The following is an 18027-nucleotide window of genomic DNA, read 5'->3' as shown; positions in this document are numbered from 1 at the left end:
CCAAGCAGTCACATGAGCATGTCCTGTAAATGCATTGCCCCTTCCTCCATATCATATGCGTCACTCTGTAAAGAGTGCTTACGCCAAATGCTCCACTGGGATCACATACTGTACCTAAAATCCCATGTCTGTCCGTCGCCAATCACCCTGAATGGGGCCCCACGGCAGACGCCATTGCTCTTTCAGAACGTTGTAATATTATTTTGGCAATGTAGAGCGATCAATCGCTGATCGTCGTTATGTCTTAGATTAGCCCCTGGCTTGTCAAAACGCCTTTCAGTAGACAGATTATTTTGAGTGCACCCCCCCGGGGTATAGTGACATCTAGGTACAGTTTAGTGGAGGCAGATTTATTCATGCACAAAAAGTTCCAATTTTTTAGCTCCGACAACAAGAACATACATGGCTCCACACAAAGGATAAGTGAAGTTACTTTGTGTCAGTAACATATCTGGCAGCGTACCAAATGTTAATTTGCTCTTAGCTACTTGAGATTAAATGTAATTCCTTCCCTGAGCAGTTTTAAAGTAAGCAAGCATGAAAGCATTTTCCGAGTAATCTGGGAGGAATTGACATTTAAATGAGTTAGCATTACATCTGCACTTTAAGGCTATTCATTTCATAGATAAATTAACTACATTATTCTCTCTTTATCTTACGTTTTGAAAGAACTCCTTCAGCAGGAGAAATGGCAGTCCAGGGTCAGCTCAAACTGCTCTTATCCCAACCATGCTGTAATTGGAACTTGCTGCTGGAAACACTGCTGCATCCTGATTGTCTCGTTGCTAGAACTTTGCTGACTTGCTCAAGTAAGTACATCTATTTCCTCTAAGACTTGCAGTATGGGCAGTACGCATATACACCTATGTGCATGCTTGTACAGGGTATTCCTGTTTGTGCTCCTGTGAACCTTAAGCCTTCTGGCGGTTGCATTTTTACAGAATTTGCTTATAAGTCTTGGGGGGGATCTATTGAGGGCAGTGACGCTGAAAGGCAATCTAATGCAAGGCAGACAGGATTTTGCTGTTAGGATCTGATGAAGGCCCTAGTGAACGATTTGCTGATGGTTTTTTGTTAATTATTAAAAACACAGTACTAAGGTTTCAGCATCTAAATGCTTTATGTAATACACAATGGAATAATGCGTATTGAAACACTTTATTATAGTAGATGGTAAGATTTTATAGATGTTTTACTAGAAATTCTAAGTGTTCAGACATATGATGTGCTATTATCATACTATAAGCTTGGTATGGTTTATTATACAATTGTACCTTGCAGATGCCGCTGTAAAGATGAAGGTTATCGATAGCAGTATTGTTCTCTAAGCTGATATATTGTACAGATAAGATGTTTTAAAATTGTTCAATGATAGGAAGCAAGTGAAGCATTGTGATTCAATGGTCAATGATATTTGGGACTGATGTGTTGGCCCCAAATACTTACCACTTTCTTAAATGAAGCTGCATCGGACTGATGTCTTCGAAATTATTGTAGGCAGTCCATAAAGTCCCAAACATGTAGTGATGCTTCAGGTTTGCTGTAGATTAGAGATAGCCTATAATACTTAAGTTGTTGGCTATATGGACCTCTTCCAAGCGGAAAGGACACATTGATTATTTGTCCCCAAACCAGCAGGGAGGACAGAAGTACTGGTGGTACTCATGAAAAATGCCATTCTAGAAAAAAGTGTAGACTCCTAGCATGGTGGCATCTAGTATCAGCAGTCATAGCATCCATTCTAATAGGACAGTGGAGATTAAAAGAAAACGAAACAAGAACTTCACTGGTGACTCGGATAACAAATGTTGTTCAAGGTCTACACAGTGTCCCCAGGACTCATATAGTTAGTATAATCAGTAGACTGGTACAAACTAAAAGACATAAGGTATAATTATCAAAACCAAAATGGTCAACATTATTGGAAATGGCTTAATGAGGATGTATAACAAAACAGGGTTATAAAGTTGATAGTTATATATCTTCATAAAGATTCAAAAAGACTCATTTTGTCATAGAGCCTTCATTCCATCCCTTTGAAGAACCATCCATGCACTATGAGATTCCAATTTCTCAGAAAAAATAAATACATTTAAATCTCATTGCATTGATAAATTGGAATGTAATGTGGCTAAATATTGTCCAAAATGTTAGCCCTATGCAACTACAGTCTAGAAACAACCTATATATGGAAAGTTCTTTTGAGAAGTTGGAGATGTCATTTTCTCCTGACGAAAAGGGACAGCAGAACTAATGAGCCTAGAAATATGTCTCTGACATCTACCATGCTTCAGAGTTACAATAGTTGGCACCATTGATGTGCTGTAGTAGCATTTGTTTGTGTGCAAATATGGGATTTTTGTTTTATAGAAAATGCTGGCTATGGATAAATGCTCAATCAAGCTGAAAATACTACAAGTATCAAAGAATTATATTTGATTTGTAACAGGCACATGGAAAGACACGCAAGTACTGCTCGTATATAAGATAGACCAGGGTGTGGTGCCAAGATAACCCACTATCACCACAAAACTTTCCCCTTTATTTTTTGTAGTGCAATATGAATAGTTCTTATGTCCCTCTCCCATCTCAAGAAGGATGGCAATTCAGAGCACCTACCGAAAAAATGCATACGATCTCTATATCTCCTCTTCTCCGAGTAGGACAGGGCATGTCTTAGGGCTTATTCACACAGGGATTCACATCCACGTGCTGTTTGTGTTATCCATGGACAACCCACAAATCCATTAAATTATATACATAAGCTCATTAAAACTACGGACAGAATATGGATGGTCTTTTTCAGTGCTCTATTGTATAGAAAATTGATAAAAACTTTGTAAAAAAACAAAACCAAACATCAACCATGGTGGAAAAAAACTTGGAGATGTGTCCTGAAATGTTTTGTGGATGCAAATCTTGGATACAAAATGATCTGGGTTTTGACGTGTGATTAAGGCCTAAAGCTGCCTTAGTTTTATTGAAGTGGTCATTTCTATGTTAAAGAGCAGATTTGTAGCTATGACACTGGCTGACCTGTTACATCTGCACTTGGCAGCTGAAGACATCTGTGTTGGTCCCATGTTCCTATGTGCCCGCATTGCTGAGAAAATTATATTTTAATATATGCAAATGAGCCCCTAGGAGCAACAGGGGCGTTGCTATTACACCTAGAGGCTCTACCCTCTCTGCAACTGCGACGCCCTCTGCACATCATCATGCCTGGCCCTGTCAGTCAAAACACAGAGGGCGCAGATAGAGCCGAGCCTTTTAAATATTCTCTCCTCTATTTCCTTGTTGATTCCCTTTATGTATTTAAAAGTTTCTACCATATCCCGTCTGTCTCGTCTTTCTTCCAAGCTATACATGATAAGGTCCTTTAATCTTTCCTGGTAAGTTTTATCCTGCAATCCATGTACTAGTTTAGTAGCTTTTCTCTGAACTCTGTCCAAAGTATCAATATCCTTCTGGAGATATGGTCTCCAGTACTGCGCACAATACTCCAAATGAGGTCTCACTAGTGCTCTGTAGAGCGGCATGAGCACCTCCCTCTTTCTACTGGTAATGCCTCTCCTTATACAACCAAGCATTCTGCTAGCATTTCCTGCTGCTCTATGACATTGTCTGCCTACCTTTAAGTCTTCTGAAATAGTGACCCCTAAATCCCTTTCCTCAGATACTGAGGTTAGGACTGTATCACTGATTTTATATTCTGCTCTTGGGTTTTTACTCCCCAGGTGCATTATCTTGCACTTATCAACATTAAATTTTAGTTGCAGAGGGGATCAGACCCCCAAAAGTGAACAGCGGAAATAAAGTAAAGAAAAAAAAGTTAAAAAAAAGTGTTTTTAATAAAATTAATAAAGTAATAAAATTAATAAAGTAAAAAAAGAAAAAAAAAACACCCCTTTCCCCTTATTTTATAATAAAACACAGAAAACAAAAACAAACCACACATATTAGGTATTGCCACGTCCATAATGACCGGCTCTATAAATATCAATATCACCGGACCCAAGAGAGAGTCACAAGAACCACCCCATATATGCGGATTGAGAAAACAGGGGGCACACCAAATAATACGCGGAGTGCAAAGGGTGGTGAAAAGAGCATGAACCAATATCACCGGACCCAAGAGAGAGTCACAAGAACCACCCCATATATGCACATCCGACAATAAGTCAATATAAAAATATATATAACGTTTATTAGACACACCAACAGATACACATTAAAAATTGTATACAATTAGAACAAAGTGCGGTATGCAATATAATATATGTAACCGACACATGCAGGTCCACTGGGTTGCCACAGAATGGGCATATACATTATAAACCAGCATATAAAAATCCAATACAAAACATATAGCAAATATGAAATGAGGTGAGACCACTAGAAATGCAGACAGACCATGATGAGGTCTAAATTGGAGAGTCCAACCTACATAAACCTGCTGGTGCAGTGGACCTGAAAAAGTGAGAGAACGCCCAACACGTATCGCCGGAACAATCCGGCTTCCTCAGGGGAAAGGGCTGTGTGTTGGGGTATCACTTTATATAGGATGATAAATAGGAGGTCACATGATCGGCAGGTGGAACGCATATGCGTTCCACCTGTCAGATCACAGCTGCACAATAAAAAATAAAAAATAAAATTAAAAAAATATATATATATATTTTTTTTCCCCTCTTCCTTTTTTTTTTTTTCTTTCCCCTTTTCCTTCTCCTTTCCTTCTCTCTTCCCTTGCAGGAGGGAAGGGGCATATGATGCGTTCCTGTCAAGTGCAGAACGATAAACATGTATGAATGTGAGAGTTATGTCCCACAGTTAGAGAATACATGTACCAACTAAGTTGGTTAACATGTATGAGCAGGGATCGTGAACCGGATGTGTAGAAACACATGACCGGAAGTAAAATGCCGCAGTGGAACGCATGGTGACCTGCCGATCATGTGACCTCCACACTTCCGGTTTCTGGTCATGGATTGTTTAAAATGCCTCCACACTGCTCAGAACACTCTGCTGCACAGGTGAATGTAATTTTGCCCTATTTATCATCCTATATAAAGTGATACCCCAACACACAGCTCCTTACCCCTGAGGAAGCTGTATTGTTCCGGCGATACGCGTTGGGCGTTCTCTCACTTTTCCAGGTCCAGTGCACCAGCAGGTTTATGTAGGTTTGACTCTCCAATTTAGACCTCATCATGGTCTGTCTGCATTTCTAGTGGTCTCACCTCATTTCATATTTGCTATATGTTTTGTATTGGATTTTTATATGCTGGTTTATAATGTATATGCCCATTCTGTGGCAACCCAGTGGACCTGCATGTGTGGGTTACATATATTATATTGCATACCGCACTTTGTTCTAATTGTATACAATTTTTAATGTGTATCTGTTGATGTGTCTAATAAACTTTATATATGTTTTTATATTGACTTATTGTCGGATGTGCATATATGGGGTGGTTCTTGTGACTCTCTCTTGGGTCCGGTGATATTGGTTCATGCTCTTTTCACCACCCTTTGCACTCCGCGTATTATTTGGTGTGCCCCCTGTTTTCTCAATCCGGCTCTATAAATATATCACATGATCCACCCTGTCCGATAAATACAATAAAAAATAAAAACTGTGTAAAAAAAAAGCAATTTTTGTCAGCTTACATCACAAAAAGTGCAACACCAAGTGATCAAAAAGGCATATGCCCCCAAAATAGTACCAATCTAACCGTCACCTATTCCCGCAAAAAATGAGCCCCTACCTTAGCCAATCGCCCAAAAAATAAATAAAAATATGGCTCCAAGACTATGGAGACACTATAACATGATTTTTTTTGGTTTAAAAAATGAAGTCATTGTGTAAAACTTACATAAATAAAAAATTGACATATTAGGTATGGTCGCGTCCATAAGAGCCTGCTCTATAAAAATATCACATGACCTAACCCCTTTTTTTGTCACCTTACATCACAAAAAGTGTAATAGCAAGCGATCAAAAAGACATACGCACCCCAAAATAGTGCCAATCAAACCATAATCTCATCCCGCAAAAATCTTGCATGAAGCCACTAGGAGCAACAGGGGCGTAGACATATTAAGTATCGCTGCGTCCGTAAGAACCTGCTCTATAAAAATATCACATGACCTAACCCCTCAGGTGAATACCGTAAAAAAAAAAGGTGTAAAAAAAGCAATTTTTCTCGCTCATATCATTGGGGGACACAGGACCGTGGGTATAGCTGCTTGCTGCCACTAGGAGGCGACACTAGGCTGAAAACTGTTAGCTCCTCCCCTGCAGGCTATACTCCCTCCAACCTGGAGAGAGCATTTCAGTTTTTAGCTTAGTGTCGTAGGAGGCAGACCTCCTTAGTGTCGTAGGAGGCAGGGTGGCTCTTTTGGAAATTTATTTTTTATTTTTTATTTTATTAGGTTCATGGGGCACAGATTCGCATGGCGTCGCTGTCTCCCTGGGAGGCTAGCTGGTGTCGGTTGTCCCACCGCCTTGCCCCCCCAAGAAGACAAGTGGACCAGGGCAGCCTCGCTCCCCTGCTTCCCACCAGCAATAGGGCCACCTACTCACCAGCCCTATACTGCCCGGACCCCTGATGCCTTCTGCCAGCAGTCGTTGGGTGGCCCTGCTGGGACAACATCTAAGGGCGAAGTCCACAGAAGACAGGTGAGTATTACTCCCCTCTCTCCCTCCCTTAGCTCCTCACCCCTGTCTGCTGGGTAGTGATCTCCCTCCTGCGTCCTCAGATCCTCAGCGGCGGCGGTACGGCACTGCGGGGGTTAATGTCGGCAGCATCGCGGCTGCAGCGGCTCTACTACTACAAGGAGAGCGGTCCGATCTCTCCCTCTTCAGCGCTCTTCCTCCCCACTCCACTTAAGTCTCCAGGCATCTCCTGAGGCAACTTGTCCGGCGCTATATTAACCCCTTCCTGTCTCATGGCGGCTCCTAGCATGCGAGCGGGGGTCATGGCTTCTTCCTGGCCATTTCCTCGCACGACCCGCGCGGAGGGGCGGAGCCTATTTTCCCATGCGGGGGTCGGAGCCTATTTTCCCACCGCGGCACTCCGGAAGACCTCTCCAGCGCTCCCTTGCCACAAGGACACAGGACCTGGGACTTCTAATGGTAGAAGATCGCTACCTCTTCCAGCATAGAGAAGCCACACAATGTCAGACCCATCCAAGACCCCTCCCCAGGCACCCTGCAGGATTACTTATTATGCCTGCACTTCATGTTCTGTTAAATTCCCTCGTGGCCAGTCACTCTCTCTATGCTCTGCATGTCAGGCGGCCCCACAGAGCCATCCATATTGTCACAACCCACAGGAGTTCAAGACCCCTCTGGCTGTGGAGAACCTGACTGGGCAAGGTCCCTGTCCCGGGCAGTAGAAGACCTCTCCAAAGTCTCCCATTCCTCCCTTTCATTACTGGGTCATTTGGTAGAGACCCACAGTGCAGCCCTCACCTTCGCAAGGCGCAAAAACTAGGAGCAGGCTTACTAGCAAGCGTCCCAGATCAGGTCGTCATTCCTCTTCTGACGACTCTGCATCCCCTCCCCCTCCCGTTTCCCGATCTCAGACGTCCTCCATTTTAGGTGACGCACTATCAGATGGTGAGATTGCGGATTCAGATACGGAGATGGACCTGGAGCAGTCTTTCCAGATTGCGTCTATGGTAGATAGTCTGATTTCAGCTATCTGGGACACTTTCCAAGTTCAGGAGGAACTCCCCTCCACCAGCCACCAGGGAGTGTCGTTTTTGCGTACAAAGCAGACCCCTAAGTCCTTCCCTGTATACGACGACTTTTCCGTTGTTGTCGCAAAGGCTTGGGACCAGCCAGGTTTGCCCTTTATTGTCCCAAAGCGGTTAGACTTGCTGTACCCTTTTCTAACTGATTGTGTGGAAAAATGGGCCTCACCTCCGAAGGTAGACCCATCGGTCGCTCGCCTCGCAAAGAACACGACTATTCCGGTGGCGAATGGCGCCTCTTTCCAGGACCCAGTAGATCGTCGCATTGACTCGCTATCGAAGTCGGTCTTTGCAGCCAGTGGTTCAGCCTTACGCCCGATCTTCGCATCGGCATGGGTAGCCAAGGCGGTTTCAGAGTGGGCCCTCCGTTTGAACCAAGACCTTGCGACCAATCTTCCTCCGGCGGAACTCCAGTCCTTGGCGGTACAAATTTCGCTGGCAGGAAAGAACCTCTGCGAAGCGGCTCTGGACGCGGGAACGATGGTCGCCCGTTCCTCGGCTCTCGCAGTATCTATCCGCCGAGAACTGTGGCTTAAAGTCTGGTCGGCGGATTCATCCTTCAAACGTTCTCTTTCAAGACTTCCCTTTGCCGGGTCTCGACTCTTTGGTACCCGGCTAGATGATATTATTTCGGAAGCAACAGGGGGAAAAAGCACCCATTTACCGAAACCCAAGGTGAAACATTCCTTTCGTCATAGGGTCACATCTTCCCGTTATCAGTCCTTTCGTGGGTTTGCGGGCACTCGTCCGGCGGCCCCACCTGCATCTAGGCCACCCAATCAGGACCAGCGAAAAGGCCCATCCTTCAAACCCCAGCCAGCATGGCGTCCGCGAGCGCAACAGCCTCGCTCCGCTCCCGGGAAACAGCCCTCAGCATGAAGGTGCAGCCCCACCCTTGCAGGTGGGGGGTCGTCCCCTTCTTTTTCAGGAAATGTGGCAAACTCATATATCGGACGCTTGGGCACGAGAGGTAGTGACATCAGGATACAAGATAGAATTCAAATCTATCCCACCCAACCGTTTTTTTCTCTCCCAGCCGCCCAAGGATCCAGGTCGGGCGGCTGCTTTCTTCCAAGCAGTCCAGTCCTTTCTCATGCGGGGCGTGATAATTCCGGTCCCCTTACACAAAAGATTTACTGGTTTCTATTCAAACCTTTTCGTAGTACCCAAAAAGGAAGGCGATGTTCGCCCAGTGCTGGACCTCAAGATAGTGAATCGCTTCCTCCGCATTCAACGGTTCAAGATAGAGTCACTCCGCTCCGTGATTGCCTCTTTGGTAAAGGGAGAACTCATGGCATCGATAGACATCCAAGAGGCCTACTTACACGTTCCCATCGCACCCGCTCATCAACGTTTTCTTCGTTTTGCCATTCATTCATGTCACTACCAGTTCGTCGCCCTGCCATTCGGCCTAGCGACAGCTTCGAGAGTGTTCACAAAGGTGCTTGCCCCCCTCCTGGGTCTCCTGCTCTCCAGGGGCATCACTCTCCTCCCGTAAGTAGACGATATCTTGATCAAAGCATCTACGGTCTCCCAATGAGAGGAGAGTCTTCAGATCACTTTGAGCACCCTGTCCCGCTTCGGGTGGATAGTCAATCGGCGGAAATCCTGCTTATCTCCCACCACACAAATCAGGTTTCTGGGCATAATACTAGACTCAGGTACAGCCTTGGTACGCCTGCCATTGGACAAGAGCGTGGACATTCAGAAATCTATATGCATATTACTCCAACGCCGCAATACGTCTATCCGCAATTGCATGCGGGTGCTGGGCATGATGGTGGCCTCCTTCAAGGCCATTCCTTTCGCTCAATTTCACACGAGGTGTTTTCATCGAGCCATTTTGTCATCTTATATATATATATTACACTGATATATACCCTGCACATGTAGAGGCACTAATATTGTATTTACATTTAGTCATGGACTACTAATTGCCTTCTCTTGACATGTGCATTTGTATTGTGATTTTTATTGGTTTAAAATTTAACTTTTATTGGTTTGAAAACAATAATAAATGATGAACAGTTTATCTAACTTACTAATTAAAACTATCTCCGGGCCTCCAGATGATGTTTCCTATTATATTGATTTTTTGCTGTATTGACAGCAGTAGTGAAACATTAGCAGTTACTGTTCAATAGTCAGCCTTTAGGTGCATGCTGCCTTCTATTCAAGTGCCTAGCTATACTTTTATCTATTATGATATGCGCAGTTATAGCTAGTATACATTGTCTCAGACAGTTGGATACATAGGAGCCGTCCAGCTTGCTACTGTTTGTCCAAGACTGGTTACTGTAGCTTAATTATTGCAACATTTGTTGCTTGTGATTGCTGTATAGCTGTTCCTATGATGCTGCTGCTGTTCAATCTGCTGTCTACTGGTGGTGCAATTGCTATAATATAGCTTCTTTGATGTCGGACTATTTGTGGTAGCCTATCTTCTGTCTCAGCTGTTTGTTATCTCACTGCTGGCAGTTTGCTTTATAAGCTGATTATGCTAGTACCAGCGGAATGCTTTTGTAGGCTGTCACTATATTGGTCTGACTCTAGGTCATAAGTCTCTGGAGGTCCTAAGGTATAAAATCTAACTACTGCCCCCCGACATGTTTCGCCATGTCCATGGCGTCTTCAGGGGATCAGACTGCCCGATCCCCTGAAGACGCCATGGACATGGCGAAACATGTCGGGGGGCAGTAGTTAGATTTTATACCTTAGGACCTCCAGAGACTTATGACCTAGAGTCAGACCAATATAGTGACAGCCTACAAAGGCATTCCGCTGGTACTAGCATAATCAGCTTATAAAGCAAACTGCCAGCAGTGAGATAACAAACAGCTGAGACAGAAGATAGGCTACCACAAATAGTCCGACATCAAAGAAGCTATATTATAGCAATTGCACCACCAGTAGACAGCAGATTGAACAGCAGCAGCATCATAGGAACAGCTATACAGCAATCACAAGCAAAAAATGTTGCAATAATTAAGCTACAGTAACCAGTCTTGGACAAACAGTAGCAAGCTGGTCGGCTCCTATGTATCCAACTGTCTGAGACAATGTATACTAGCTATAACTGCGCATATCATAATAGATAAAAGTATAGCTAGGCACTTGAATAGAAGGCAGCATGCACCTAAAGGCTGACTATTGAACAGTAACTGCTAATGTTTCACTACTGCTGTCAATACAGCAAAAAATCAATATAATAGGAAACATCATCTGGAGGCCCGGAGATAGTTTTAATTAGTAAGTTAGATAAACTGTTCATCATTTATTATTGTTTTCAAACCAATAAAAGTTAAATTTTAAACCAATAAAAATCACAATACAAATGCACATGTCAAGAGAAGGCAATTAGTAGTCCATGACTAAATGTAAATACAATTTTGTCATCTTGGGACAAATCCCCGGATTCTCTGGATCGCCGGACCCGGCTGTCCCTCCAAACGCGTACAGCCCTCGGTTGGTGGACAGAGTCTGCGCATCTGTTGGCGGGGAAATCCTTCCTTCCAGTGATATGGACGATCATTACAACAGACGCCAGCCTTCGCGGTTGGGGCGGAGTTCTCGCCACACGGATGGTCCAGGGTGTTTGGTCTCCATCGGAGTCCAAACTTCCCATCAACATACTGGAACTCCGGGCCATTTATCGCTCCCTTGTCCATTAGACTCCACTTCTGCAGGGTCGTCCGATCAGGGTGCAGTTGGACAATGCCACAGCTGTGGTTTACATCAACCACCAAGGAGGGACCTACAGCCTACCGGTGATGCAGGAGTCTGCGAAGATTTTGCGGTGGGCGGAGTCCCATGTTCCGATGATTTCGGCAGTCTTCATCCCAGGAGTGGACAACTGGACGGCAGACTTTCTCAGCCGGACAACAGTTGACCCGAGGGAGTGGTCCCTCCATCCGGAGGTGTTCGAGGCCATCTGTCTCTGGTGGGGACGTCCGGAAGTGGACCTGATGGCGTCCAGGTTCAATCACAAGCTCCCGTGCAAGGGATCCAGCAGCACACGGCGTGGACGCTCTCGTGGCGCCTTGGGTCAGCTTCGCGTTTCTTTACGTGTTCCCACCTTTACCACTTCTACCTCAGATCCTACGCAGAATCAGGAAGGAAGGCATCAAGACGATCCTGATCGCCCCAGACTGGCCTCGACGAGCTTGGTACTCAGAACTCATTCTTCTGCTAGGAGATACTCCGTGGCCTCTGCCAATCAGAACCGATCTACTCTCCCAGGGCCCAGTCTTCCATCAGAGTTTAGATATGCTACGTTTAACGGCGTGGCTGTTGAAACCTTTCTGTTAAAACGCAGAGGTTTTTCTGATGCGGTCATTCGAACCATGATTAGGGCCAGGAAACCTTCCTCTTCTAGGATTTACTACCGGACCTAGAAATCCTTCTTGCTTTTCTGCGAGGAACGAGCTCTTCCTCCCAGGCGTTTTTCCCTTCCAACGGTTCTAGCGTTCCTTCAGTCGGGATTGGACCTGGGCATGGCTCTCAGTTTCCTCAAAGGCCAGGTCTCGGCCCTGTCCATTTTTTTCCAACGTACTCTAGCCGTCCTAGGTCCGTTCAAGACTTTCTTGCAAGGAGTAGCTCATACCGTTCCCCCATATCGGCCCCCATTACATTCTTGGGACCTGAACCTGGTTCTCGGTGCACTCCAGACAGCGCCGTTCGAACCTCTGAGTGAAGTTTCCGTCCGTCTACTTTCCTGGAAAGTGGCCTTTTTAGTGGCCATTACCTCTACTCTACGGGTTTCGGAACTGGCAGCTCTCTCCTACAAGGAACCCTTTTTGGTGTTTCACCAAGATAAGGTGGTTCTTCGTCCAGTGCCATCTTTTTTTATCAAAGGTTGTTTCTGCCTTTCACGTGAATGAGGACATTGTTTTGCCCTCAGCCTTCTCATCCGCGGGAGGTCTCCCTCCATCGTCTGGATGTAGTACGGGCCTTGAAGATCTATCTGTCGGTGGTGGCCCCCTTTAGACGCACTGACGCTCTGTTTGTTATCTCGGAAGGCCCTCGTAAAGGTTTGGCTGCTTCAAAGGTGACTATTGCTCGGTGGATTCGCTCGGCCATCGTTCCAGGGACAAGGTTCCTCCACCCGGGATCACGGCTCACTCTACCAGAGCGGTCGGGGCTTCTTGGGCACACCTCCACCACGCTTCTGCGTCTCAGTTGTGTAAAGCAGCGACTTGGTCCTCTCTACACACCTTTACTAAATTTTACCAGGTGCATTCATTGGCCTCGGCGGATGCTTCTCTCGGCCGCAGGGTTCTGCAGGCCGCAGTTCAGTGACTTCCATAGAGAGTTGGTTTGGGAGAATTTTGTTTCCCTCCCCGGGGACTGCTTTAGGACGTCCCATGGTCCTGTGTCCCCCAATGATATGAGCGAGAAAATGAGATTTTTGTGAACTCACCTGTAAAATCTATTTCTCGCTTGATTCATTGGGGGACACAGCTCCCACCCACATATTGTTGTGAGGCAAGTGGGGTTCCTTTTTTGTCTGTTGGGACCTTGTGTTTGGTTCGGTCTCATGACCGTGTACAGTTTTCTGTTGATTTTTACTTTAATTTGGTCTCTCCTACTGCTGGAGCACAAACTGAAATGCTCTCTCCAGGCTGGAGGGGGTATAGCCTGCAGGGGAAGAGCTAACAGTTTTCAGCCTAGTGTCGCCTCCTAGTGGCAGCAAGCAGCTATACCCACGGTCCTGTGTCCCCCAATGAATCAAGCGAGAAAGAGATTTTACACGTGAGTTCACAAAAATCTAATTTTTGTCACCTTACATCACAAAAAGTGTGATAGCAAGCGATCAAAAAGTCATACGCACCACAAAATAGTACCAATCAAACCGTCATCTCATCCTGAAAAAAATGAGCCCCTACACAAGACAGTCACCCAAAAAATAAATAAAACAACGACTTTCAGAATGTGGAGACACTAAGAAATCATTATTTTTTTTAAAATGCTTTGTTATATAAAACTGAAACAAACAACCCCAAAAAGTAGTCATATTTGGTATTGTCGCATCCGTGACAACCTGCTCTATAAAAATACCATATAATCTAATCTGTCAGATGAATGTTGTAAATAACAAAAAATAAAAACTGTGCTAAAACAGCTATTTCTTGTTACCTTGCCTCACAAAAAGTGTAATATAGAGCAACCAAAAATCATATGTACCCTAAAATAGTACCAACAAAACTGCCACCTTATCCTGTAGTTTCCAAAATGGGGTCACTTTTTTGGAGTTTCTACACTAGGGGTGCATCAGGGGGGCTTCAAATGGGACATAGTGTCAAAAAACCAGTCCAGCTAAATCTGCCTTCCAAAAACCGTATGGCGTTCTTTTCCTTCTGGTCCCTGCCGTGTGCCCGTACAGCAGTTTACAACCACATATGGGGTGTTTCTGTAAACTACAGAATCAGGCCATAAATATTTAGTTTTGTTTGGCTGTTAACCCTTGCTTTGTAACTGGAAAAAATTGATTCAAATGGAATATCTGCCAAAAAAGTGAAATTTTGAAATGTTATCTCTATTTTCCATAAATTCTTGTGGAACACCTAAAGGGTTAACAAAGTTTGTAAAATCAGTTTTGAATACCTTGAGGGGTGTTTGTAAAATGGGGTAATTTTTGGGTGGTTTCTATTATGTAAGCCTCACAAAGTGACTTCAGACGTGAACTGGTCCTGAAAAAGTGGGTTTTAGAAAGTTTCTGAAAAATTTCAAGATTTGCTTTTAAACTTCTAAGCTTGTAACGTCCTCAAAAAATAAAATGGCATTCACAAAATGATCCAAACATGAAGTAGACATATGGGGAATGTAAAGTAATAACTACCGTATTTTTCGCCCCATTAGACGCACTCCCCCCCCCCCAAATGGGGCGAATGTGACATTTTTACATCGCAGGCTGCGATATATGAGCGAGAGGGGAGGGACTGGGAGGAGGAGCTGGGTGCCGGCAATTGTGGCGGGGCCGATGCAGTCACTGTACTCCGGCCCCTCTGCTCCAGTGCTGCACTATACAATTATAAAATGTCTCATTCAATTAAAAGTGAGTAAACATGCCCCACCACTTTTACAGCTTCTGTAGAATGAAGGCAAGCAGGCCAGGCGGGCGGCAGCGTAACGCCCTGATGTCACGTGCCTGCGCCGCCTAAAGCAGGCAGCGCAGGCACGTGACGTCTGTGAGTGACGCGCCGGCCGCCTGGCCTGCCTGCCTGCGTTGTACAGAAGCTGTTAGGGTGTACGGTAATGAGGGGGCATGTTTAATCACTTTTAATTGAATGAGACATTTTATATTTGTATACTGGAGCGGTGTGGGGGGGGGGGGAATCTGTGGATGACAGTTTTATGGGGGACATCTGTGGACGGCACTGTTAAGGGGTGGGGGGTCTGTGGATGGCACTGTTATGAGGTGGGGGGTCTGTGGATGGCACATATATAACAGTGCCATCCACAGATCCCCCATAACAGTGCCATTCACAGATCACCCATAACAGTGCCGTCCACAGATCCCCCATAACAGTGCCGTCCACAGATCCCCCATAACAGTGCCGTCCACAGATCCCCCATAACAGTGCCGTCCACAGATCCCCCATAACAGTGCCATCCACAGATCCCCCATAATCTTTTGTTTGGAGAACAGCTCAGGTATACTATACCTCGCTGTCTTCCAATAAAGAGCATTTTTGCTCCCTTTTATCGTACTATACCATTACCTTACCGGTTTTCCTATTTTATGTGAATAATTTGCTGTAAGTGTAATAATTATAAGCACTATTAGAAGCCATTAGGGCATTTAATTAGAATTGTTTATATCAAGCTGCGTTAGCATCCTCATTAGAAGACTGAAAAAAGAAAATGTGCTATCTGGTTGACATGCAAATATAAAACAAGATGCCATTTTAATTACTCTAGTAACCTAGGACGATATATAAACATTAACAAGTGCAAATAATGCACATTTACTTTTATGTGATCCGTGTCATGCCAGTTTATTTTCTTTTTTAATTTAACCTGTTTGGGACACATGACGTACCGATACGGCATGATGTCCCGGTACTTAAGGACACATGACGTACCGGTACGTCATGTGTAGTTCCGATCACCGGCGGGCGGTGATCGGAACTGGGTGCCTGCTCAAATCATTGAGCAGGCACCCTGGGACAATGCGCGAGGGGGGTGTCCTGTGACCCCCCCTGCGTCGGCGATCGCAGCAAACCGCAGGTTAATTCAGACCTGCGGTTTGCTGCGTTTCCGGGTTATTCGGTTATTATTATTTTTTTCTGCGTACGCTGACTGTGGCCGGCACTCTTAGTGTCTGGCCACTGTTAGCGCATCACACACCCTACCGCTGATCAACTTCAGACTGTTGATCAGCGAGTTTGAATATTTTTGGTATTTTTTCTTTACATTTTTTGGCCTTTTTTATTTTTATTATTATTTTTTGTCTGTTAGGTTTTAGAGTAAGTCTGCGAACACCCGTGCCCCACACACACACGCACACACTCCCCTATGGCCCGCCGGATGTTCTCGGCCGTGGAGGCATACGCCCAGCTTGCCTACGAGTCCGAGAGCCCCAGTGAGGACGAGGGTGACCCCAGTTTCCTTTTGTCATCCGCGTCCTCCTCATTATCTAGCAATGATGATGAGCCCCCAAGGAGGCGGAGACGCCGCCAGGCGGAGCAAGGGGACCGCCATGCTAGGGACCCTGTGGCCCACACTAGTACGAGCAGCTCTGGGGCTCGTACTAGTTTTCCGGTGCCCCCTACTGGTGAACTTGCCTGGTGTACCCCAGAGCATTTTGAGCCCGTGATTCCTGATTTTGTAGGCAAACCAGGAATCCAGATATCCACAGTGGGCTTCACTGAATACGACTACTTTATTCTTTTTTTCAGTGACCACTTTGTAAATCTGATGGTGGAGCAAACGAACCTGTACGCCCAACAGTTCGTTGCTCAACAACCGGGCTCCTTTTTGGCTAGGGTCGGTGGCTGGACTCCGGTCAGTGCAGCCAAGATGAGGACGTTTTGGGGCCTCGTGCTGCACATGGGCCTAGTCAAAAAACCTAGTGTCAGGCATTACTGGAGTGGGGACGTCCTCTACCAGACCCCCCTTTACAGTACGGCCATGACACGCTCCCGGTTTGAGGCCATCCGGTAATGCCTGCATTATGCAAATAATGCAGCATGTCCCCCCCCCAAGGTGATCCTGCCTATGACCGCCTGTACAAAATCAGGCCGGTCATCGATCACTTTGGGGCCAAATTTCTGGAGGCCTATGTACCTGGAAGGGAGGTCGCGGTTGATGAGTCTCTCATTGCATTCAAAGGGAGATTAATTTTTCGCCATTGTGTTCCCTCTAAGCGGGTGAGGTATGGTGTGAAGCTGTACAAACTTTGTGAGAGTACCTCAGGGTACACTTACAAGTTTCGTGTGTACGAGGGGCGAGATTCCCGTATTCAGCCCCAGATTGTCCCCCCACTCTGGGTGTTAGCGGGAAACTTGTGTGGGACCTTATGCACCCACTGCTAGATAAGGGTTACCACATGTACATGGATAACTTTTATACTAGTATCCCCTTGTTCCAGTCCCTCGCCGCCAGATCCACGTCCGCTTGTGGGACCGTGCAGAAAAATCAACGCAGCCTCCCTACCCACCCCCTCCAGGTACCTATCCCCATTGGTGCGACCCGTGCCCTTACCAGTTGAAACCTGTTGCTGGTCAGATATAAGGACAAGAGGGATGTCCTTGTACTGTCCACAATTCACGGTAACGGCATCGCCCCTATCCCTGTGTGAGGTACCGCAGCAACGGTCCTCAAGCTCGATTGTATCGTCGATTACAATCGGTATATGGGAGGAGTTGATCAAGTCCTGAAGCCATATAATGCCATGTTAAAAACCCGGGCATGGTGCAAAAAAGTTGCGGTCTACTTGGTACAGGTTGCCTTGTACAAATATTTTGTGCTGTCCCGGAGCGCTGGCAACACAGGGAAATTCCTTCAGTTCTATGAGGCAGTCCTCAAGGACCTGATCTTTTCTGACCGGGAAAGAGCAGGCCGGAGTACCTCGGGAACTGGAGGCGCCCGGATCGTCACCTGGCCAACACTTTCCAGGTGTGGTAGGAAAAAATGCGTATAGCAGCACAACAAAAAAGTCTTATCTTGTGGTGGTGCCAGCCGTGTTGGGAGCCAGTCAGAAGTTCCCCCTTGGATGCGTCATATAGAAGAAACCGCAGCACTCTCCTGCAACATTTCGACCGT

The 18027-nt window shown here is 45.7% G+C and overlaps 1 protein-coding gene across 2 annotated transcripts in view; it reads left to right on the top strand.

The window, feature by feature from the left end:
- KIAA0825 (KIAA0825 ortholog) overlaps positions 1 to 18027 on the top strand; it is a 481507-nt gene that overhangs the window by 134713 nt on the left and 328767 nt on the right. For both annotated transcript variants that reach the window (XM_040421546.1, XM_040421545.1), the window contains exon 13: positions 670 to 809. In XM_040421546.1, coding sequence (XP_040277480.1) covers positions 670 to 809 — 140 coding nt within the window. The remainder of the gene's footprint in view (positions 1 to 669; positions 810 to 18027) is intronic.

This window comes from Bufo bufo, chromosome 2 (assembly GCF_905171765.1).
Source record: "Bufo bufo chromosome 2, aBufBuf1.1, whole genome shotgun sequence".
Lineage (NCBI taxonomy): Eukaryota > Metazoa > Chordata > Amphibia > Anura > Bufonidae > Bufo > Bufo bufo.
This window is presented reverse-complemented; position numbering and strand designations above follow the sequence as displayed.